The sequence below is a fragment of the Hemibagrus wyckioides genome, linkage group LG06, assembly GCF_019097595.1.
Source record: "Hemibagrus wyckioides isolate EC202008001 linkage group LG06, SWU_Hwy_1.0, whole genome shotgun sequence".
In the NCBI taxonomy this organism is placed as follows: domain Eukaryota; kingdom Metazoa; phylum Chordata; class Actinopteri; order Siluriformes; family Bagridae; genus Hemibagrus; species Hemibagrus wyckioides.
This window is the reverse complement of record NC_080715.1, coordinates 21,973,544-21,997,022: the sequence shown is the minus strand read 5'-3', so window position 1 is coordinate 21,997,022 and position 23,479 is coordinate 21,973,544. Positions and strand designations below refer to the sequence as shown.

Here is a 23,479-nt window from a genome sequence, read left to right as displayed (position 1 = left end):
TACATGCTTGTTATACATCCCATTCCGAATTCAGTCCCACTTATACTTAACTTCCACTCTACTGGCAAAGCTTTCCGCTAAATTTTGGAGCGTGCCCATTCAACCACAGGAGCATTAGTGAGTTCAGGAACTGATGTCAGGCGAGAAGGCCAGTCTATAGTTTGACTGGAAAACCACACACCAAATATCCTGTTCCAGTGACTCATTTGATCCAAGTACTTGATCCATGAATGATAAAGTTAAAACAGTCAAAATTATAAACTTTAAGCATTGTAAAAATACCTAATGAGATTAAATTAAATGTCATGATACCAGTTTTTTTTTTCTCATTCTCAGTATTTTCGAAATTGATGCCAGTCTGGGAAGACTGTATAGAAGTGATTCTGTTTTTGAGTTTGCAAAACTCAATCAAGACAATCATACTGCTCCGGAAAAGTGATATCAGCAAAATGACAATAACTGTATTATCAGCAAATTTTAGGATGTGCTTAGCACTGCACTAAAATGTGCATCTGAATTGTAAATCAATAAACAAGAGCATAGGTCTGGAGTGCTCAATATGCCTACATAGGCATGAAGTGACAGTGGCAAGATGATAGTATTAGACATAATGAATGTGTGTGTGTGTGTGTATGAGAGAGAGAGAGAGAGAGAGAGAGAGAGAGAGGAAGGAAGTGAAAAGAAAAATGAGTAACAAGCAAAATGCAGTATAAAATAAAGTGAAATTCCTCCCTTTAGAAAACATCCTACACACACAAACACACACATATTAACCTGATGGCTGTATTCTTCTACACATAAAAGAAGTAAATGAATGTGTGGATTCCACTTCTACATTTTCTAAGAATGATTTTCAAATTCAGTTGAATGGAAAGTTTTTGACCATGTGCTGAACCGTGTGACAGAGAGACAGCATGTAATTAGTGCAAATATCCGTGTCACATGGGATGGCACATGTGTCAGAATAAATGACTGCATTGAGGCTGCACAATTATATCTGCACAGTTATCTCTAAACATAGCAGTTTGTTCAACTTTGGCTGGGGCATTCCAGAGAATGGGAGGCATCAAAAATATACTGGAGTACATTTATAAGGAATTATATCAAAGAGAGCACATGACCAAGAGGTCATAAATTCAGACAAAGTGAGAGAGAGAGAGAGAGAGAGAGAGAGAGGGAGGCTCTATCAAGCACCGAGTAAGGGGAAGTCAAGACATGATAGCTAAACCCTAAAAAGAAATTTGTATGTAGTTTGGTATATATGAGCATTTAATGAGTCTACAGTCAGTGCTTGCCAGTTTCAGAGAATATAAACATCTGATGTTTTGGATTTTGAGACACAGAATCTGTCCATACCTGGTTAACATGTGCCCCAGGGTAAATGGAGAGCTGAGGTGCATAGCTACTGCGTAACTGGCATTATAAACACACCTGCAGTGACCACTTGTGACTGGATTTCACACATTCTTTTCTTGCTGGGAAAAGGCTTTCATGCACATTTAGTCGTTTAGTAGTGTTACTTCAGTCTTCTGAGGCATTTATTTTTTAGGCAGAAATGTTCCATGAATCTTACCTTATGTATTTTTATGGGCTGAAAAGCAGCTTTTTGTTGTCTGCTGTTACAGCATCTTTTTATCCATTAGCATAGTGGTGGAGAGTTGTACTGTTTAATTAAATTTCCAAAGAATTTCACAATGATTACATATTTTCTGACTACGGAGATGGAGCAGATGATTAGTTGGGGCTTTGTTGCTGTACAGGATGCATCGAGAAGCATGTGCGTCAGGGGCCGTGTCCAAATGTGGTTTGCGTGATCGTATCCAAATGCATCTTCCACACACGTTTCCCACCTGTACTTATCAATGACCTCAACCAGGGCGCATATTAATGCCAGCTGCAAACACACACACACACACACACACACACAAACAAAAAGTGATTTCCTTTTGTTTGGAGTATTTAACAGTATTCAAACATATTTCTGCAAAAGAACACACAGCGAAAACAATCTTGTGTGGTAAACATCTGGCAGGGAAATAATTATGGGTCACATGGAAAATGGCACACAAACTGGAAACATGCTTATACTATTTCTGGATTTCCAGACAGAAACAGACTGACATGACACAGAACATGCCTGTGAAGGGGCATGGAGGTGCCATGCTGCAATTCTTCCATCAGTGCATAATGTTGACTATTTAAGACGTCATTGTATTTACTTTCTGGGAGATTCAAGACAGCAGACAGGTCTTGTTTATTTAAGCCAGTGATCCATTCTATAATATATATATGTATATAAATATACAGTATAATGTTCTTAAAAAACAACAAAACAGGTTCAGACATTAGAACAAACAACTAAACATCCCTTGTGTGGTAAGAGCAAGATATGTAAATGTTCTCATTTGAAAGTCTGTTCTTTTGGAGGTGCCTTTGAAGAGAGCTCATTTGGGGGAGGCTTCATTTAGCTTTCACAGAAGTGGATTCTGACTGAGATTAGTTGTGGCAGCTTCTACATCCTACACACAAAAAAACACATGGGCAGTAACACATACTCAGAATCCCTCTCTTTATGTAGCGCACAGACACATGGTCTTGAAAACACACACAATAGATGCACAGATGCACTGGATTCCAACAGGGAGCACTTTGGAAGATTGGTTTTCTTAGCCTGAAGCATAGCTGCAGTATAAACTTAGGGCCATATCCAGCATTGGAGACTAATGTCCAACAGTTATGTCAGTAGATATTTGCATTCAGATTCAGATTATACACTTTGTATGGTTCACTTTTATGATGTTATCAGATTTGTCTTGAGCAGTATGTCAGAGAAGAAGTTTTTCAAGAAAGTGTGGATCACCACCATAAAACACAAGTACTTGCCTTTAAGTCTGGAAAAAAACAATCATAAACAATGCAGACTAAAAAAGAAAATAGCTTTGTTAGCCGATATTTACATGTACTTCATATGGCAAATGCCCTTATCCATAGCAACATACATTTTATCTAATTTTTTATACAACTGAGGGTTAAATGCCTTGCTCAGGGGCCCAGTGGTGGCAGCTTGATGGACCTGGGATGCAAACTCACAACCTTCTGATCAGTAGTAGTTGTCATCAAATGTAATAAGATGTGCCATAAAAGAAAGAGGAAGTGTAAAAATAAAGACCTAAAAATGATATACAATCAAAATGACAGAAAATAAATAGCATCGCTAAAATTTGTTTCAAATTAACAACATGGCTTTCATTCTTATTAAGAAAATATCACTTAATCCAGCACATCCTATTTATAATTGCAGTGGCAAAAAGTCACTATGCAGTGTATTGATTCCAATTTAGATTTTTTAAGTAATTTACTGCTACTGTCATATATATATATATGGTTTTGAATGACATATTTAGGTCAATTCATATATAGAAGCATTGTGGTAACATCAAACTGTCAGTCAGTACTGTTGGGCTTGAACTGAAGAAAAATCTAGGTCATGGTCAGAATAAAAAAAAAAAATCTGATACAAAGCACTGTTTTTGGCAAATTCCACCCCCACAAATTCTGTGTAACTCTCTGAATAGCTGAGGTTTGAGTAACATGCTCATCTTTGCTATTAACATAACATACATAACTCAACTCTGACATAAAGAGAACAAATACAAACATTTACATACAAATCCAAAAAGACTTTTATTGACCCTTCCATAACATATTGATGAGCTAACAGATTGTCCCATGAGGTGCAGCTTGCATGAGAAACATGTTAGAAATCTAAGCCTTAAAGGATATGAAGAGTTCCACAGAAACATATTACTCAGCCTCTTTGCTATCTGCTAGGAACAGCCATTTGCTAGGATCTTAACGCAGCCAACACAAATATACACACTGAGCAAGCACTCCCTAGACACCTACTCAGTCTTGTGTAAATGACAAAAAAAGTCCCTCTACTCTTACAGTTCTCTCACTACACATTGGAAGCCTCCCAAACAGCCACATCAATTTACACTCTCTAGGTATCACAGATTGGTTTGTTGAATGCAGCCATGTTAGCAGACAGCAATGATGTCTGAAAACCCAGGAGAACTGTTCCGGTTGGTTTGCACACAAAAAGAAAGCATGACATACAGATGAAGATGAGCTGAGGAACAAATGATTAGTGCTCAGAATTTTATCTGTCCCAATTCACAGTGGTGCGGTGACCAGTCTTACATCTCCCAGGTCTGTAGTGAGATCCAGGTATTTTCCTGTGTATGTTCTGTTCATGTCTGAGTCTCCATTTTCTTCTTACGCCCCAAAAACCTGCCAGTAGATGCACTGGCTATGCTAAATTGTCCCCGGTATGAATGAGCTCGAGATCCACCACGACCCTGGCCAAGATAAAGCAGCAGCTGAAGATGAATTACAGAATGAATTAATTCCCAAATCAAAAATAGCCTCAAATTACATTAGGATTGACGTGGTCATTACGGGCAAGTTAAAAATAGCGCAAATGAAACCATAAAAGATGAGAATGAATTTAGAAAATATTCTTTTAAAGGTATCTGGAAAACATTGGCCTATTTGTGTCAGCAATCTACTTCATCAAAGATCTGAATCAGTTTCCAGGTTGGATGATAAATATAAAAGCACTTACAGCTTAGGGACTGATGTGTGAGGACAGCTCTCAATGGTTTTATCCACATTTGCTGACTTTCTGTGCTTTGTGTGTTTGCAGTCAGATAAGACTTCCACTTTTAATAGAACACTCCACTAGCACTTCTGCTGAGTTTTATAATGCACACAATAGGCCTTTCTCCATCCACATAGCAATTATGCCCTCTTGTCTTTTAATTTTTTCTAAATGCCACCATGCCAGTCAATTTAATGCACTCCTTTGTAAAGTACTATTTGAGTACTAATTTTGGAGATTTACAGCATTTTCTGCTTGGGTTATTATAAGTTATAGACTTTAGAAGAAATAACTAATTTCCCCAATCCTGTGTAAAGGCCAGTGACTGTCTATGTAGCTGCAGACCACATATACAATTATTCTCATGCCTCTAACACAACATATGCCAGTTCATTGTACTGATACTGTAGTTTTTAAACAAGCCCTGGTATCTGATAAAGAGACTGTTTAATATGAGAGAATATGTTTAGTTTTAGGAATAAACATTTCTCAGTGCACTAGCTAATAAGGGATAGTAGTGAGCATGAGTGCAAAAATAAGGATTGGAAAATGGAGAGGTTTAGAAGTTTCTCGTAAACTAAATACAATACCATATATACAGGTAATTATAGTATTTTAAAATATTGAACACATATTTTTGTCTGTAATGGTATACTGCTGTTTTAACCAGGCTCTGAAGCTGTACTTTTTTACTAAACTGTAATTTTCTAAATCAACACATGCAAGCACAAAGATTTAAAAATAACTCCTAAACTAAGTAAAGCTGGCTGTATATGCATAAATACATCATTCTTTAACATCATAATATATTCTTATGTTGACCTCTGCAGTGTGATATTATGGAACGTCACTACTAGACAGCTTAAGAAATGAGGGAAATATGATTTGAATAGAAATGAGGAAATAAAACATACAGACAAGCACTCATGTACTCACTCACACACACATATAATGTAAATGTGCTGTTGTACTGAACAACATGTAAATCACATACTAAAATATATACCTCTTTTCTTAGCAACAAGCTAGTCAGCTAACAATGAGTGATGCTTCTCGAAAAAGTGTTAACACTATAGTCAGTTAATTAGTCAATTACATACACTATATTGCCAAAAGTATTCGCTCACCCATCCAAATAATCAGAATCAGGTGTTCCAATCACTTCCATGGCCACAGGTGTATAAAATCAAGCACCTAGGCATGCAGACTGTTTTTACAAACATTTGTGAAAGAATGGGTCGCTCTCAGGAGCTCAGTGAATTCCAGCGTGGAACTGTGATAGGATGCCACCTGTGTAACAAATCCAGTCGTGAAATTTCCTCGCTCCTAAATATTCCACAGTCAACTGTCAGCTGTATTATAAGAACGTGGAAGTGTTTGGGAACGACAGCAACTCAGCCACGAAGTGGTAGGCCACATAAACTGACAGAGCGGGGTCAGCGGATGCTGAGGCGCATAGTGCGAAGAGGTCGCCAACTTTCTGCAGAGTCAATCGCTACAGACCTCCAAACTTCATGTGGCCTTCAGATTAGCTCAAGAACAGTGCACAGAGAGCTTCATGGAATGGGTTTCCATGGCCGAGTAGCTGCATCCAAGCCATACATCACCAAGTGCAATGCAAAGCGTCGGATGCAGTGGTGTAAAGCACGCCGCCACTGGACTCTAGAGCAGTGGAGACGCGTTCTCTGGAGTGACGAATCGCACTTCTCCATCTGGCAATCTGATGGACGAGTCTGGGTTTGGCGGTTGCCAGGAGAACGGTACTTGTCTGACTGCATTGTGCCAAGTGTAAAGTTTGGTGGAGGGGGGATTATGGTGTGGGGTTGTTTTTCAGGGGCTGGGCTTGGCCCCTTAGTTCCAGTGAAAGGAACTCTGAATGCTTCAGCATACCAAGACATTTTGGACAATTCCATGCTCCTTTGTGGGAACAGTTTGGAGCTGGCCCCTTCCTCTTCCAACATGACTGTGCACCAGGGCACAAAGCAAGGTCCATAAAGACATGGATGACAGAGTCTGGTGTGGATGAACTTGACTGGCCTGCACAGAGTCCTGACCTCAACCCCATAGAACACCTTTGGGATGAATTAGAGCGGAGACTGAGAGCCAGGCCTTCTCGTCCAACATCAGTGTGTGACCTCACAAATGCGCTTCTGGAAGAATGGTCAAAAATTCCCATAAACACACTCCTAAACCTTGTGGACAGCCTTCCCAGAAGAGTTGAAGCTGTTATAGCTGCAAAGGGTGGACCGACGTCATATTGAACCCTATGGATTAGGAATGGGATGTCACTTAAGTTCATATGCGAGTCAAGGCAGGTGAGCGAATACTTTTGGCAATATAGTGTATATGTTGGTATAACTATATATATGCTTGTATACACAGAATACAATGTTAAAAAGTGATATTTTGTGCCTGTGCCAAGCCATGTTGATTTGGCGTCATTTAGACAGGGAAGGTCAACTCGTAACCAAAATGCTGCAAAAAGTAAACTTAAAACATATCAAGAAAATGCCTTCAACTGAACTACTTTTAATCACTGGCTAGTTGATGACAGTTAGCATGATGGATTGTTGGCCAAGCTAAGTTGGTTAGCTAGCATACCATTTGAAGATAAATTTCAAAATGGTTGACAGTGACGAGGCAGCTGAAACAGTTTTACCAATACTAATATTTAATATATTTATCAAAGCACAAATGGTAGCATGGTGACACAGTGGGTATTCTTAATGCCTTACAGCTTCAAGTTAATTGGTTTGAACCTTGACATGGTTTACTATCTGTGAGGATTCAAGATTCAAGAAGCTATATTGTCATTTCAACCACATATAGCTGACGCAGTACATAGTGAAATGAAATGTTTCTCCAGGACCCTGGTGCTACATGAACATACAACAAAGTTCAAACACAAACAAGAACACAGAACTAGGACCAAAGTTTGTCCTAGCCACATAAAGTGCAAAGTGTGCAACTAGGTGCAAACAGAGCAAAGACAAGACAGTGCAAAAACAATAAGTACAAAAAGACAACACAAAAACAGGACACTTAGCGCCGAAAAAGAGTGATGAAATGAAATAAAATAAAATGAAATGATGTACAACTTTGAGAAACTGTAGAAAAACCAGGTAACTAATAACAATAACAATAATATATGATTATAACATATATATATATATATATATATATATATATATATATATATATATATATATACATAAAGAGCGGCCATATTGTGCAAAACTGCAGTAGCAGTGGTTGAGGTAGTGTAACTGGAAATAAACATAAATATAACAATATAGCAGATGAAATATTAACAGGGTTGAGGTAGTGCAATAAGTAATGAACAATATAGTTGTTGTGTGTGTGTGAGAGAGTGTGTGTGAGAGAGAGAGAGAGAGAGAGAGAGAGTTTTGTACAGTTCAGTCCTGGGTGTTGAGGAGCCTGATGGATTGAGGAAAGAAACTGTTACACAGTCTGGTTGTGAGGGCCCGATTGCTCCAGTACCTCTTTCCAGATGGCAGGAGGGTGAAGAGTGTGTGTGAGGGGTGTGTGGGGTCATCCACAATGCTGTTGGCTTTGCGGATGCAGCGTACAGTGTAAATGTCCGTGATAGAAGGGAGAGAGACTCCGATGATCTTTTCAGCTGTCCTCACTATCTGCTGAAGGGTCTTGTGATCCGAGACGGTGCAGTTCCCAAACCAGGCAGTGATGCAGCTGCTCAGGATGCTCTCGATGGTCCCTCTGTAGAACACAGTCAGGATGGGGGAAGGGAGATGGGCTTTCCTCAGCCTCCTCAAGACTCTGTTTTCTCTCTGTTTCCATGTGGGTTTCCTCTGGTTTTCTGGTTTCCTCTCATTTCCTGAAACATGTCAGAAGGTAAAATAGCTATATTAAACTGCCACTAGGCATGCCGCCAAGGTCTAGGTGGTGCTTGGGTGGTTTGTTGCAGCTTCAGCTTTCTCACTATTGATACAACAGAACTTACTGTCATGTCCTCTTACTATTTGTAAGTTAAAGTACGTTTTATTGCTCACAGAAAAATGTACTTATTATGTGTGAAAAGCTTAAAAACTGACCCAACTTTCTTGTGTGTGTGTGTGTGTGTGTGTGTGTGTGTGTGTGTGTAGACTCGTAAAGTGATGAGAGAGCGCCTTCTAGTGTTGGAGGCACACACAGATAAAATATTAAAAACGGTGATCGGTTCATGATGTCATCAATTTGCGCCGGAAAAATAGTGCATTCGTGCTGAAATGAAGGCTTAATACATTTACTAAAATGATGCTAGTACACCTTTTGAGATCTTGACATTTTTCCGGTTTCACGAATGATGTGGCATTTGTAAAGAAGTAGGAGATGATTGTATATGTTCTATGAAAGCGTGTAAAACCGGAAATATATGTCAACATGTCTTTCTTTGTAGATTCCGTAATCATGTTCACGTCTCAGGTCAGTGCTCCTGTTCTTTCTGTACAACTATAAAAATAAATATTATTCACCCAAACTGGTGCATGTCAGCTCACTCTTTTCTTCTTTCAGGTGCTGTTTTTTGGATTTGGTTGGCTGTTTTTTATGCGGCAGTTATTTAAAGATTATGAGGTACTGATGCACAGCTACGTGAAGTATATATGAGTATTATATTATTAGATTTATGGCGTCAGTGTTAGAGCTATCTGGTGATCTGGTGTGTAATGCTGAATGATTTCTGACCAACGGTTTTGTCTGTAAAGAGACCTTTTACCCTTACATTTCCAAGAAGTCATAGTTCTTGTAATGCTAATAAAACCACCATTAAGACGTCACATTTCATATACTCGTTCACAATATTTGACAAGTTCATAAACACTAACTTTAACAAATGGCTTCAATGCAAACTATAAACAAAACTGTTCTCTGTTTTTTTCTGTGCTTATATTCAAGTTTCAATGGCCTTCTGAAATGTTAATGTACGTTTAATGTTTTATTTCTATATGAAAAGGATTTTGTGTCTTTTCTAGGTGCGACAGTATGTGGTGCAAGTGGTTTTCTCCATCACGTTTGCATTCTCCTGCACAATGTTTGAACTCATTATCTTTGAAATCCTTGGAGCATTAAGTAGCACGTAAGTCTCTCAACCTTTCACTGAAGAGCTTAGGTTACATTAAAGACATTGTAGATTTCCAGGTAATTTGCAACTGATTTCTTTTCCAGGTCCAGATATTTTCACTGGAAGCTAAATTTGTATGTTATATTGCTGGTTCTAATCTTCGTAGTGCCTTTCTACATTGGCTACTTTGTGGTCAGTAATATACGCTTGTGTAAGTGGTCCAGAACGCTGTTTTCACGAAATCGTACTTATTTACAATAAGTATATTTTTCGATATTAGTGTAATGTACACTAATGTATTTTACAGTGCAGAGACAGAGGTTGTTGATTGCGTGTGTCGTTTGGTTCACCTTCATGTACTTTTTCTGGAAACTTGGAGACCCTTTTCCCATATTAAGTCCAAAACATGGTAAGAAAGAACATGTTTTTATTTCCGAAAGCCTGATGTACTCACTTAACGTAAAGCATTTAAGGATTCTGTTCACATGAGCTCTTTCTCTCTCAGGTATTCTGTCTATAGAGCAGCTCATCAGCCGTGTCGGAGTTATTGGGGTTACACTGATGGCACTGCTGTCTGGATTTGGTGCTGTGAACTGCCCCTACACATACATGTCTTATTTTCTGAGGTAACTGTGGAGATCTAATATTCCATACTGCTAAAATTGAGAGAAAAGTCTTTACATTTATATTGTTTGTGTGTAGGAATGTTACAGACAGTGACATTCTGGCCCTGGAGAGACGGCTGCTTCAGACCATGGACATGATTGTCAGTAAAAAGAAAAGGTAAGTTTTGGGTACAAGGCAAGACGTACACCATAGATTTGATTTTGATATTATGTCTGTGTATTCAAAGTCTATATCTAGAGCATTTTCTTTAATAACAGTTATGCAGAATTGCAGCTGATACTCTTCTTTGTGTAGAATTGCCATGACAAGGAGGCAGATGTACCAGAGAGGAGAGGACCAAAACAAACAGACTGGATTCTGGGGGATGCTCAAGAGCGTTACTTCCTCTCCTCCAGGCAGTGAGAGTATCCTTTGCTATAGTATAAACCTTAGACACTTTGCTTGCAGACCAGAGAGTGTGTGATTGTTATGCACTTTTCTGACTTCAGAATCTTATAGGCTGCAGTCTCAGCATCTCGGTGCATATGTGAACATAGATTTCCATTTTTTAAAGCTTTTTCTTTTAAGGTATTTTTTTCCATGTTAGTTAAACATCTTCCTGTAAGAGTGAGTACTTCTTGGCCATGTTCAGTGACAAAAGGTACCAGATTGTATTAATCTCTGGCTTGCAGAACTACCTTTGCTCTGATTGCAAGTGTGTGCATTAACATATGTTTAATTATTTTTAAACTTTGTAGAATTGGGTAATGTTTGTGTTTATTTGAGTAATGTTAGCAGTGTGTAAGATTAAGTGTGGTATAATGAATTCTGATCAGATGTGCTCTGTTGTGGTGTAAATGGTGATTGATGCTCCTTGATAGCAGAACTGCAGATCTGTCTCTGATCCAGCATGAGGTAGATGCTCTAGAGGAGCTCAGTAGGCAACTCTTCTTAGAGACAGTGGACCTACAGGCTACCAAGGTGAAAATTAGAAAGATCATTATAAAATACACTGTAATTCATATCCTGGAGATACAATGATAGTACTGATAGAGTCTGTACAGTTCGTTGTATGGTTCATCTGTAAGGTTTTGATGTACACTCCTTTAACCTCTAGACACCAGGCGTAGAAAGTAATTGAGGGCATGATCTTTGCAAATTGCATAGCAAAAATGATGCGTGTGAAAGATGTTCTTGAGATTATCTTGTCTTTATGTCATCAGGAACGGATAGAATACTCAAAGACGTTTCAAGGAAAATACTTCAACTTTTTGGGGTACTTCTTCTCCATTTATTGTGTGTGGAAGATATTCATGGTGAGTGTTTATTGTTGTCAGTGTTGTAGGCATATGTTATAATGGATACAAACAAAATATTTGTGTAATTTATACGTTAATTCAGCATAATTGCTTTAGGCTACTATCAACATAGTCTTTGACCGTGTGGGGAAGACTGACCCAGTGACAAGAGGGATTGAGATTACGGTCAACTACTTGGGAATTCAGTTTGATGTGAGACACACACACACACACACACACACACACAGTATACAGTAAAACTATGTGCTTTTGAGAACCTGAGAACAAAGGTGAGCTAACTATCTGTCTCTGATCTGGTTACTTATTAGTCAGTCTATAGCCTGATCACTCCTCCACTGTCATTCCTCTTCACCAGGTTTATACAGTATTTCCCCAATGATTAAGACTAACATGTCTAATTATTGTTTTTCTTTCTGTCTTGAGAACGCCTGTCTTATTTTCATAATTACTAAAGCATGTAAATGTTAACAGATGCTCAGCTTTCACATTTTGATTCTCCACAGGTAAAATTCTGGTCGCAGCACATTTCTTTTATCCTGGTTGGGATCATCATTGTCACCTCCATCCGAGGCCTTTTAATCACTCTCACTAAGGTAAATTTGGGGGCAGCATTTATTTTTTATTTTATCATCAACTGACTTGGTGTTATCAATAAAAAAAAATCTTATTAAAAATAATTAGTCTTTGTAAGAATAATTAATCTTAGTAATAATAATTAGTTTAAGATGGTGGACTATAGAAGGTGGTGAGGTCAAATCCTAGGACCATCCTTGAGCAAGGCCCTTAACCCTTAACTGCTCAGTTGTATAAATGAGATGAATGAAATTTACTCTGGATAAGGATGTCTGCCAAATGCCATAAATGTCATGAATAATGTAAGTTTAAAATTACTAGCATTAATTCAGTCATTGTGAGAGAAATGCCTTCTAATCGTTGCTAAATTCAGGCTCAATCTTAGCTTGAAGAGATTTTTATCACCTTCTTATTAAATCTCATTATTCTTTTCCAGTTCTTCTATGCCATCTCTAGCAGCAAATCATCCAATGTGATAGTACTGGTCCTGGCCCAGATCATGGTAAAACACTTATAAAATTATCAGAATGCATTATTGTGTTAAGACAGTTAGTGTGTTATTAATTTGCTTTTTGTGTTTATAGGGGATGTACTTTGTGTCCTCTGTGTTGCTCATGCGCATGAGCATGCCCCTGGAATACCGCACCATCGTAACAGAGGTCCTAGGAGAGCTGCAGTTCAACTTCTACCACCGCTGGTTTGATGTGATCTTCCTCGTCAGTGCTCTGTCCAGCATCCTCTTCCTCTACCTGGCACACAAGCAGGCACCTGAGAAGCACATGACCCTGTAACCTACTGAGTGACCTTATCTGAGGGAAAAGGACTGAAGTGTTTCACTGCTTCTTCCTCCTGTTTCTTTATTAAATTCCAGCAGGACTGAATTTCCTGAATCAGGAATAGACTAAATACGTATGGTTTGGTTTGAAGACGAAGATGGTATTTAGTTAATCAAATTCTATTGGAGTTAATGGTCTACGGTGGTATTTTAATAGACGTTTTTCTCTAAAAATATAAACAAGTGTTTGTTTCTTTTTTTATGCGTTGTCTTTGTTTATTGGATCAGACATACAGTCAGCATTGCTAGCAGCATAGTCATGGCGAGTTTTCCACTGTTATAAATTCACTAGTGTTATAAATTCATTAATAATTCAGTTTCTGTGTATCATTATATGAACCAAATTCATTGGATTAGTCCATGTGAAATTTTACATACAATAAACGAGCATCTTGTTTTCAGAATACAACCACAAAATGGCAGAGTATTTTTTATTTATATATTTATTTATTTTTAATTTATTACAGAGAACATATTTTTTTTACTTCATACAATATCTTAAGCAGAGTGAAGCTTATATAGCTCTCTGCTGAACATCTAGGTTCTAAATATTAACTTGGGAATGTTTTTGAGTGCACTGAAGCAGAGATAAACAGGTGCAAAAAGGTTAAATGGTACGGAGTATCTACCAGTACAAACAGCATTATGGTGCGAAGAGCATAAGTTTGCATATGAAAGGCATCACAGGATCTTACACAATCAACGCACATCACCATGGCATGATTTAAGACAATTTTTTTCTTTTGTTCACATGTGAGATTTGTGTTTTCTGCCTCAAATCATGCATGTATGCAAAAATGCATGAACTAAAAACAAAGCAGTAGAATCTAGTAAGGTAACAATCTGCATTCAATTTATCTGGGTAAATTTCATCCCATGTATTTTTTATGTTATAAATAGGTAGTTTAGGTGGAATTTACCAATTATTCACTGGCTGGATAATATACTTAAGTTATATTTGAAAGATTTACCTGGGTTTTATTTGTTAGAAAACTGCTAATATAGTATAACTGCCTCAGTTTCTTTTTACTTTCCAGCAAATTATTAACTGCTCATATTAAAAGCTTTTAATTTCTTTGTGCAACTCAATGTGCTGCCATATAAATAAAACCCAGCAACTGAAAAATGTCTTTCTCAGAGCCTCACGTCATCACTGTCTGATGATGATGTAGATGAAACGGAGGGTGTCTGAAACAGAGAACCAGAGATCACAGTCAAATCCGAGCGTAACACACTTTTGCGGTGTTAGTATATTTGGTTTCAGAAGTTAAACGATGCTCACCCTTTCACGAGGCTCGACTGGTGTGTTCTCTGTATCCAGCAGTTTGGGGGTAATTGCAATTCCCTTAGCTTTCAGGTGATCATAGGCAGCTTTCCCTGCTACAAGCAGGACCAATGTGTCACTGCTGCTGCGGATCAGATTCACAGCCTCATCGTGTGTGCTTTGTTCTACGTTCACCCCATTGACCTCCACCACAATGTCATCATCCTCTAGCCCGGCTCTGTCTGCTGCTCCGCCTTTCACCACCTGTCAGTGTGGAATAGTGTGCATGAATATATTGAGCACCCGCCAAAGCAAATTTGTATAAGATACTTGCTGATTTTAGGTATGAATAACAACTTTAGATGTATTCCTCAGGTTCTCCCCACCTCTTTGATGTATTGTCCACACACTCCTTGGATACCATTGAGGTGGAAGCCATACCCAGCAGCGGTCTTTTCCATGCGGCACAATTTGGGTTTATATATTTCCTCTGCAGCTTCAGGTATGGCTGGGACTGGGGTGACATTGACATGTTCAGGCTCAGGATTGCTCGTCTGAGGCAGTGAACTCCTTGTTTCCTCCCAGTAAAGTAAAGGAGATACTCCACCCTGGGGAAAAAAATGTAAACACATGGACATCACATACTTTAAACCTCAGAACACTTCCAAAATCTCCTATCTGCCATCTTTTAGCATAAAACAAAAAGGCCCATGTGAGGTCATCTGAGTGCACTGAATTTAAACTGGAAGGTCATTTGATTTGGGTGAACTGTAAAAAAAAAAAATACACTGGAGGAGATGGTGGAGGACTCACCATCTTGTACATCTTGTCTGTTTCAGCATCAACCACCAGGAGGCAGCATTGATTTCCGCACTGACGTATTTTATCCACCACTTGATCATGGGTGCACCGAATAATCTCCTCTCCTTCCACAGCCACCAGCTGGTCCGTCTCTTTCAGCCCCCCTTTTTCTGCAGGACTCCCACGGTCGATTTCTCCAATAAAATGACCTTAAGGACAAGGACATATTGTAATCTCACCATGTATGTAAATGTGTGTAGTTAGACCTCCTAATGTAAAATCAGCACCAGCCTGCATTTCCTTTACTTTGGACTCAAACAAGAGTTCAGACTTAATGAGACTTAATCTGCAGGTATTTGTTGACTATGATTCGGGTGTGTACAGGTTTAAATTTTGAGTGAACAGCATAAATGATTGCTTGTGAAAATGTGTAAAATGTATTAATATATGAGTCTGAATAAGAGTCTGATTGGTCAGACTGTTAAAAAAATAGTTTAATAATAATGCACAATAAATTGTGTCCCTTCTTCTAAAAAGCTGCGATCACCCTAGACTTCCTGCTATCTATATAAGAAATAAAGCTGCACATATGGATGATGTCAGCAGCCTATGATTACATTAATGCTAATCCTTCCAACGTCTGTATTATTGTTCCCATGACACCATGCAGCTGTCATTTATATTTGAAAACTGGCATATATCTAAAATGCTAACAGAGTATGTTCCACTCTTAGCTACTACTCATTTACATGCCTACCTGGAGTTTTAGGGTCTGCCTTGAGGAAGAAGCCATAACCCTCAGCCCCTCTGGTGATTTCAGCTATGCGAGGCTTCAGTGGTAAGTACTTTGTTGTGGCCAGTCCAGTTCCCAGTGTGATGCCTTTATTCTTGTAGTATTTGTCTGTGTCGTCATCCACAAGTAATAACATCACACTGTTTCCAGCAGCTTTGACCTAACAAGCAGTGCCTGGTATTATATTCATTCCAAAACAAACGCATCAACTTGAAGAGAGAAACATTCTAGGCATTTGTAGTGTTGAAAAACTGCTTTACCTTTACCACTGTTTGATCGTGTGTAGCACGTTCTACATTTTCTCCATTGATCTCCACCACACGATCATCTGTCTTAACCCCTGCATTATCAGCGATGCCTCCCGCAATCACATCAGTCATAAATATTCCTTCTTCACCTGAGAGTTCAGAGAAAATCAAACAAACCTTCAAATGAGTGAATTGTAGATCACTCAGATGATTTCAAATATATTGTAGAGTCTATAACCTTTTTACCTTTAGAGGACTTGAGAGAGAAACCAAATCCACTGCTGGACTTCTGTAGAAAGCAGAGTTTGAGTTTAGGGCCTGGTGCAGAGACTCCGTTCATGGTGGGCTGACTCTGAGCAGAAGGCAACTGTGGTTCTGCAAGGTTTATGCCATTGCTTTTGGCATGTCGGTATGCTTCATCTCCCAGCACATGAAATGTGACAGTTAATCCACTTTTCCTAACCAGATCTGCAACCTGATGGAAGTGAAAAAGCAAAGGTACAGTGCTAAGAGCCTTGATAACTGCTTTATAGTAAGCTTTAACTTGTCATTATGAAACCTTATAGATCAGCCATGACTGGACTGCCTCACGTCCTCTATCTAAACCCAATCCACCCACTGAGTGAGCAACCGAAACACTGAAGATGCTTTATAATTTAATATTAATGTTTTAGAATAATATAAAACATCTTCATTCTTAAAAGTGGGTTGCACTCACAAAAACGTTTAGTTTATAGTCTGCTAGTTATAGTCTAGTTTATAGCCTTAAAATCTAGTTTATACCTGATTGTGTTCCAGGTTATCCACAAAGATTCCATTGACTCTGATAATGCGATCTCCATCCTTCAGACCTACTAGCTCAGCAGGACCACCCATTTCCAAGGCCCGAACCAAATGACCTTCTACCCCCTCCTCAGCCCTCAAGAAAAAGCCATAGGTCTGGCCCTCACGCTTGGAAAGTGCAATCACTCGAGGTTTTGCCCCAGCCATTATTCTCCTAATAGAAAAAAATGAAATGTTTTATAATCGCTGATCAAGCTTCAGTCTGAAGCCTGTTGTTACATCATTCCATACCTGTTCAATTATTTTACAACATGCTGTAACACCATGCAGGGCTTATCAGTGAGGTGTGGTGAAAAGTGTTCTTATATCACTAGTAACATCTATAATATCAGATTGTGAAAAGAAATTCATTAAAATGTAAATACAGGGAAATAATTCTAGTCATTCTACTCTACTCTATTCATGTTTCAGATGTTTATACATTTTTCTCATTAATCATATTCTGGCTTAGGGATTCCAAAGCTAGATCTGACTTTCTCTCAAGCTGTTTTGTGACATTCATTCTAAATAAAATTGAACTGAATATAAAATTATAATCTACCCAGTAACTTTAGGGATACTCTAATGGATGTTTAGACTATTTTTTAACTATAATTAATAGTTTCTGATAGTTAATTTATTACAAAGCCAGAAAAATAAACTGATGAATAGTACTAATAATACTGTTACTAAGGTCAACACTAATAGTAATAATGCAGAAGAGGATAATGTGCTGAAATTGTCAGAATATGATCATGAGATGTTAATTGTTAAGCTGGAGGTGCTATGACAAAGTGCACTTCTTGCTGGAACATGTGCACTTTGCCTCCATAATAAAGAATAGAGCATAGTAACCATGCCAACCATGGAGAAAAAGAGAGTGACAGAATGCTTAGCTTTGCTACAGAGAACATTTTTTGGGGGTTAATAAAGTACACAAGTATTCCATTATTTAACCATTTACACATCATTCCTACACATCTGAGATAAATGAAACTTTTTGTGCTGTTTATTGCAAATAGATGTGTCGTAGATTCTTATATTTCTTCTATTATATTTCTATTTCTAAATAATCTCCATTTCGTTCAGTACAAGTGTTCCAGCACTTCAAAAGTTCTTATTTTTTCCAAATTTTAAGGTCATTAACCACCACCATACATTATAACAATGTGCATAAGCATTCCTATATTTAAAAAAAATCAATTGATGTGTGTCTTGGCAAAGGCATGTAACATTAGATGTAAACAAATGCCATCAAAATTCACCATTAGAAGAATGTCAGGTATTGTGTGACAGCTTATATATGGCATTATATTTGAACTACTCTATCATATGAAATACATCAATCTATGCAGCTCCTTGATGTATAATATTTGTTATTATTCCATTTGATCCAGATCTCAAAGCCTTCATGGTTTTTGATGATCAATAGCAGGCTTTTCCCTGTCCAGATATCTATGCAATGATATGAACATTGCTTGGCTATGAATACCAAGTGTAGATAGAGAAGTTGGTTTTAATCTATATTTACTAAACTACATTTAGGAAACAGAAAGTTAGAAGAAGAAACAAAATTAAATAAAAACATCCTAATGGCACAAATGTCTCCTCAGACTTCTTTTATTAACACTTTTCCACAGAAACCTAAAATAACATGAATAAAGTTTAGGACATGTAGATGCCACTCACCTGTTCCTTTCCCGTTGATGTCCCAGCCTAAAGGAGGTGCTTACATCTTTTTTCAAAAGTGTTATCAAGCCATGCACAAGTCTGTATTGGACTTTGACAGAGCAAAGGTTCACTTAAATGGTGAAGTATTTAACCACATCTTATGTCTGGAAGCTTGTTCACAATGTTTCTGTGCACAACCACAATCAACACTGCAACCTGCAGCAATCATGCTGAGGAACAAATGTACATTTAAAATTCAACAAGATGTTAAAATATCAGTATTTAATAGCATACTCAGTATATACAGATCAAGTACATTTTAGACATTTTACTGACTGTGACGGATTAGTAAGAGATGCTCCTTCTAAAAGCATTTAGTTGGCTGCCTCTTTTTCCAGATCATACAGCATCAAGCCACAATAAATGTTCAGGAATAAACTGAACTTTCGTTTTTTTTAAAATAAAATCTTCTTTCTGACTGAAAAGTCAGTTTGTGTAGTAACAGCACAATCACTTTTGTTTCTCCATGACTGGTTTAAATCTATACTGAAAGGACATCTGCCTCACAGGGTGGGAAGTTTGGCATAGATCCATTTGCTTAGTCAGTTTAGAGCAATGCAACTCTCTAAGGTTCCAGCTGTGCTATAACACTGCATGAAACAGATCTGCCCACTAATGTCTGAAGCTATGTGTGAAATCAGCCTTCTTCCCAAGCAATAGAAAAATACTACTTCACTCAATTTATCAAGTTTATTCTATTTCCCATTTCCCATTTTCAGTAGACGCTTTATCATAGTCACAGTTGCAGTGGATCTACAGTCTGTTCTGGAAACACACCCACACACACACACAGTAAACCAGAGAAAGTAAAGTAAACCATCTATGATGGAGCAGAACTACACGCTGAGCCATTGTGCCCAGTTTCAGTTCATTGTCTTTATTTATTTGTCATTTATTATCATGGACAATCCAAGGAATTTTCTATATATTTAAGAAATCTATATTTTATAGAAAACCAGAAGACTACACCTGTCTGGAAGGTCAGTGACTAGGTGGTAGCTTGAATATAATCAGTGTGAAACTAAACATGCTCTATTTACACATCAATCTACTAAAATTTTCTTTTATTTTGGCTGTTTATATCAAAGTAAATGCAAATACTTGACATTAACATTAACTATATTCATGGTGGGCTGGGTGACTAACCATTTTATTTTCTGATGTGGGTGACAAAATGTAAAATCCCAACTCCAGTCAACAATTATTCTTTCACTTTAGAACCCTATCCAGATATCTGCAGGCTAGGTCACTAGACCACCATGTAACTCCACCTTGCCTAAATTTTCTGGTTCTTGTGGTGAAGTGAAGCAAATAAACACAAACAGAGAAAGTGCTATGGATCTCCAGACTTTGTACAGTACAAGTGTGTATAGTACAATCACAGTAGAGCATACAGCATACACAATACTTTACTTTCACTTACACTTTCACTTAATTCTTTTCCATGTATTTCTACACCATTTGTAATAATAAAACAAACAAACAGATGTAATGTTATATAACTTTATATATCCTTCAATAAAATAAGGAGGAAGATTTGCATTGTGCTCTATGTGTTATTAGTTAAGCTTTATAAGATCAGGGGAATGTTTTGTAACAGTTCATAATTAGCAGATGTAAAGACATTCTAATATTGAATTATTTTTTAGACTGAACATAAACTAAAGATGGTAATATATATATATATATACACACACACACATATATATATATATATATATATATATATATATATATATATATATATATATATATATATATATATATATATATATATATATATATATATATATATATATATATATATATATATATACACATATATATATACACACACAGCTGTTCATGTTTGTTTTATTTATAGGTTTTATTAGTTTTATTTCTGTAAGAGTTTAGATAAACACTAAACAGACATTTTAGAATCTTGGTGTCTTTATAACCATAGACCAGACCATCAAGCATTAGCAGTGATATATGATACAGGAGGGAATATCAGTATACTGTCATTTCCAATTTACAGTCTACAAAACATTTTTAATCTAGCAAACAGTTTTTTTTTTGGTAGACCAGATCAGATGTCTTGTATGTTTGACACCACTATTCTAAAGAACCTGCTGGTTTTCACACCAACTAAATGTCCTCCGTACATTTGGCATAAATGAGCCACCAATAAAGACATTTTATTCTAATAATCTGTTTGAAGAGTTGTAAATTATCAAACAAACACACTAATGTTGATATTATGCTGAGGGCTAAGGCAAAGTCAATTAAGATCTGATTGTGGATTGTGAGTGTGTGTGTGTGTGTGTGTGTGTTTGTGTGGGTGTAGCATTTTTATCTATCTAGAATAATTGGAACTTCAGAAGTGATTCATGATCAAGCTTACACACACACACACACACACACACTGCACACTTAAGCAATAACATGCCTCAGTGGCCTGGTTTTTCAATACCCTTTAATTATTGAGCAGGGGTCTGAATGTGCTGCAGTTACCTTCAAGCAGTTGTACCTGTTTACAGCAAAAATGACAGTGATGCATGGAATTTAGAAGCTGACAATGTACAGGTTGTGTGCTCAGTATCCTTTGCTCCTGCATGGCTGCCATTTTTATGTATTTCACAGCATGTGGAAAATATTTATTTCTGTTATTTCTGTTAGCTTATTTGTCTTAGCAGATATGACATGCTGGTTAGATTTGTAAGAATTCTCCTTTTTAGTGAACCAGATGGAAAAATATTTTTGAGTTTATCTTAACCGATAAAAGACTGTAACCTACTGCAAAAATCAATATTTTATGCTACGTAAATGTGTATTGTTGCTTTACATCACCTTTATTTCTCTGTGATTAGTGATTGGTTAGACGAGATGAGATATCAAACAGATATGATTTCCTTAAGATGTTTCTCAATTGTTAATATGAGTACACTGTATTATTAAGAAATATTTTTACACTGTCCTTTACAGTGAAAAATGGACTGAGCGTGATCGATATTAAGCTTTTCTAAACCAAACAGTCCTACTTCTTTTACATTTGTAAGACAATATACAAAATACAATATAATTCAAAATACAATATAAAACTTCATCTAAATCTGTTCTAAAGTTAAATGCTATTGCTCAAGGGCCCAGCGGTGGCTTTCTGGCAGTCCTGGATTTTAACTGTTATCATTAACTCAGAACCTTAACCACTGAGTCTCCATTGGATCATTGTGAGCCTCCATTGGATCATACAGTCCCATCTGTTTCCCACTAATCAGTGTTTTGCTTCAAACCATGTACCATTATTATCTTTTTACTACACAGGAAACTTTGTTCCTGCTCTTTGTTCTCGAAACAACCCTTTTTAATCCCTCTGTGGCATGTTTATGAATCTAAACCCTGAATCGGAACCAACCCTCTCTCGCGAGACACGCAAAACAGTTAGAACGGATAGAAAGAATCATAATTAAGTTGTTCCATTCAGATGCTTTCTGCCATGCCACTGACTCTTGCAAAGATTATATCTGTATTATTAAATTGCAGCAGAATACATGCCAAGAGGAAACAGTGAAATTGTGCATCTGTATCTAGACACGTGCACAAGAAATTAGAAACATGTTAGGAGAAAGTCTGAACACTAGATGGCAGAACAATTGCACCATCTTTAATAAACCATTCACAGTTTTGATTGTTTTTTTTTATGGAACTGAAAACAGATGTTTTTACTATCTAGCTTTAACACCAGCCTTGTGCTGAAGTAGTATTCTAGCTTTGCAAAACAGCAATGCATAGACATTTGTTTTCATTACGTCACTTCACTCTGGTGACCTACCTCCACAAATCACTGCTCTGTATCACTGCACATCACAGACTAATTCATACTCTTTATCAGTACTATGAACAAACTTTATATTGGTGAGAATAGCTCTATGCAATAAGGTTTTGGCTTTTGAAGGATTTAGTGTTTACCGTTTAGTTTATTATATAGTCTAGTGTCTGTACTTATTGATTTTTGCACTGACTGTCTCTGTATTTTAATAATTTTCTGACATTGTTTCATATTCACTCATTGCTTCAAGATTCTGAGGCACCTATATCAGTCTATGATGACAAAATAAAGGTTGCATCTCAATTCACCTACTTACACGATGCACTAAAATTATGCACTCTTTGTGTATAAAATGTACATATTTTGAGTGTGCAGCAAAAGAGTATTGCATTCCAGCTTTCCATCATTCATTATTCCTTCTATAATTTTTACTACATAACTTAATTTACCATTCCTTTGATTTATTTTTTTCCCACATTTCTTTAATACCTCTCTAGACCACATTTTAAAATAATCTACCAAAAATAGTAAAGGATCTGGGTAACTTTGGGACACTCATTTCAACATATTATGATTTTGGGACTCTATTTAGGATGGATAGTATTGAGACACAGAAAAAGTCTGACTTAATGTGTATAAATCAAAAATAGCTGTCAGCAGTAAAGGATGGGATCACTCAGTTGTTCATTCAGACACATGCTGCTTTGAAAAACAAAAATTTCTAACCTCTTTTGTTTCTCTGTATGCTATAATGCCCATGTGACTGATATAGTCAGTTTCTGAATCTAATTCTTTCTTGATGTTTCTCTCTCAAGATGCTTCAGAAGTTGGGTTACTTTTCCTATACTTAACGCAATCCACTCTTCATCCAATCACATGGAGGGATGCAAATCAGCATACTAATTTTGTACCGTTTTGCTCTGCATAGTCAGT

The 23,479-nt window shown here is 37.2% G+C and overlaps 2 protein-coding genes across 3 annotated transcripts; one reads left to right on the top strand and one right to left on the bottom strand.

Annotated features, from left to right (window-relative positions):
• The first annotated feature begins 8,862 nt into the window (after positions 1-8,862).
• Positions 8,863-13,485, top strand: si:ch73-390b10.2 (Golgi pH regulator). 2 transcript variants are annotated; one of them, XM_058393307.1, is made up of 14 exons: positions 8,864-9,106; positions 9,197-9,256; positions 9,655-9,758; positions 9,848-9,954; positions 10,051-10,152; positions 10,249-10,369; positions 10,446-10,526; positions 10,665-10,774; positions 11,242-11,330; positions 11,573-11,665; positions 11,765-11,860; positions 12,172-12,261; positions 12,678-12,743; positions 12,826-13,485. In XM_058393307.1, the coding sequence occupies exons 1-14, from the start codon at positions 9,065-9,067 to the stop codon at positions 13,030-13,032; spliced, it is 1,368 nt and encodes a 455-aa protein (XP_058249290.1). In that variant the 5' UTR covers positions 8,864-9,064; the 3' UTR covers positions 13,033-13,485. The 2 variants fall into 2 exon arrangements, with proteins under 2 accessions (XP_058249291.1, XP_058249290.1); XM_058393308.1 differs by lacking the exon at positions 11,765-11,860 and having other exon boundaries at positions 8,863-9,106.
• An 18-nt stretch (positions 13,486-13,503) lies between these two features.
• Positions 13,504-18,820, bottom strand: pdzk1 (PDZ domain containing 1). Its single transcript, XM_058393306.1, has 9 exons — positions 18,694-18,820; positions 16,966-17,179; positions 16,429-16,657; positions 16,195-16,331; positions 15,899-16,094; positions 15,154-15,350; positions 14,727-14,948; positions 14,359-14,604; positions 13,504-14,264 (listed from the first exon to the last, which is right to left on the bottom strand). Exons 2-9 carry the CDS (start codon positions 17,170-17,172, stop codon positions 14,211-14,213), a joined length of 1,488 nt encoding a protein of 495 aa, XP_058249289.1. The 5' UTR covers positions 17,173-17,179; positions 18,694-18,820; the 3' UTR covers positions 13,504-14,210.
• Positions 18,821-23,479: the final 4,659 nt, after the last annotated feature.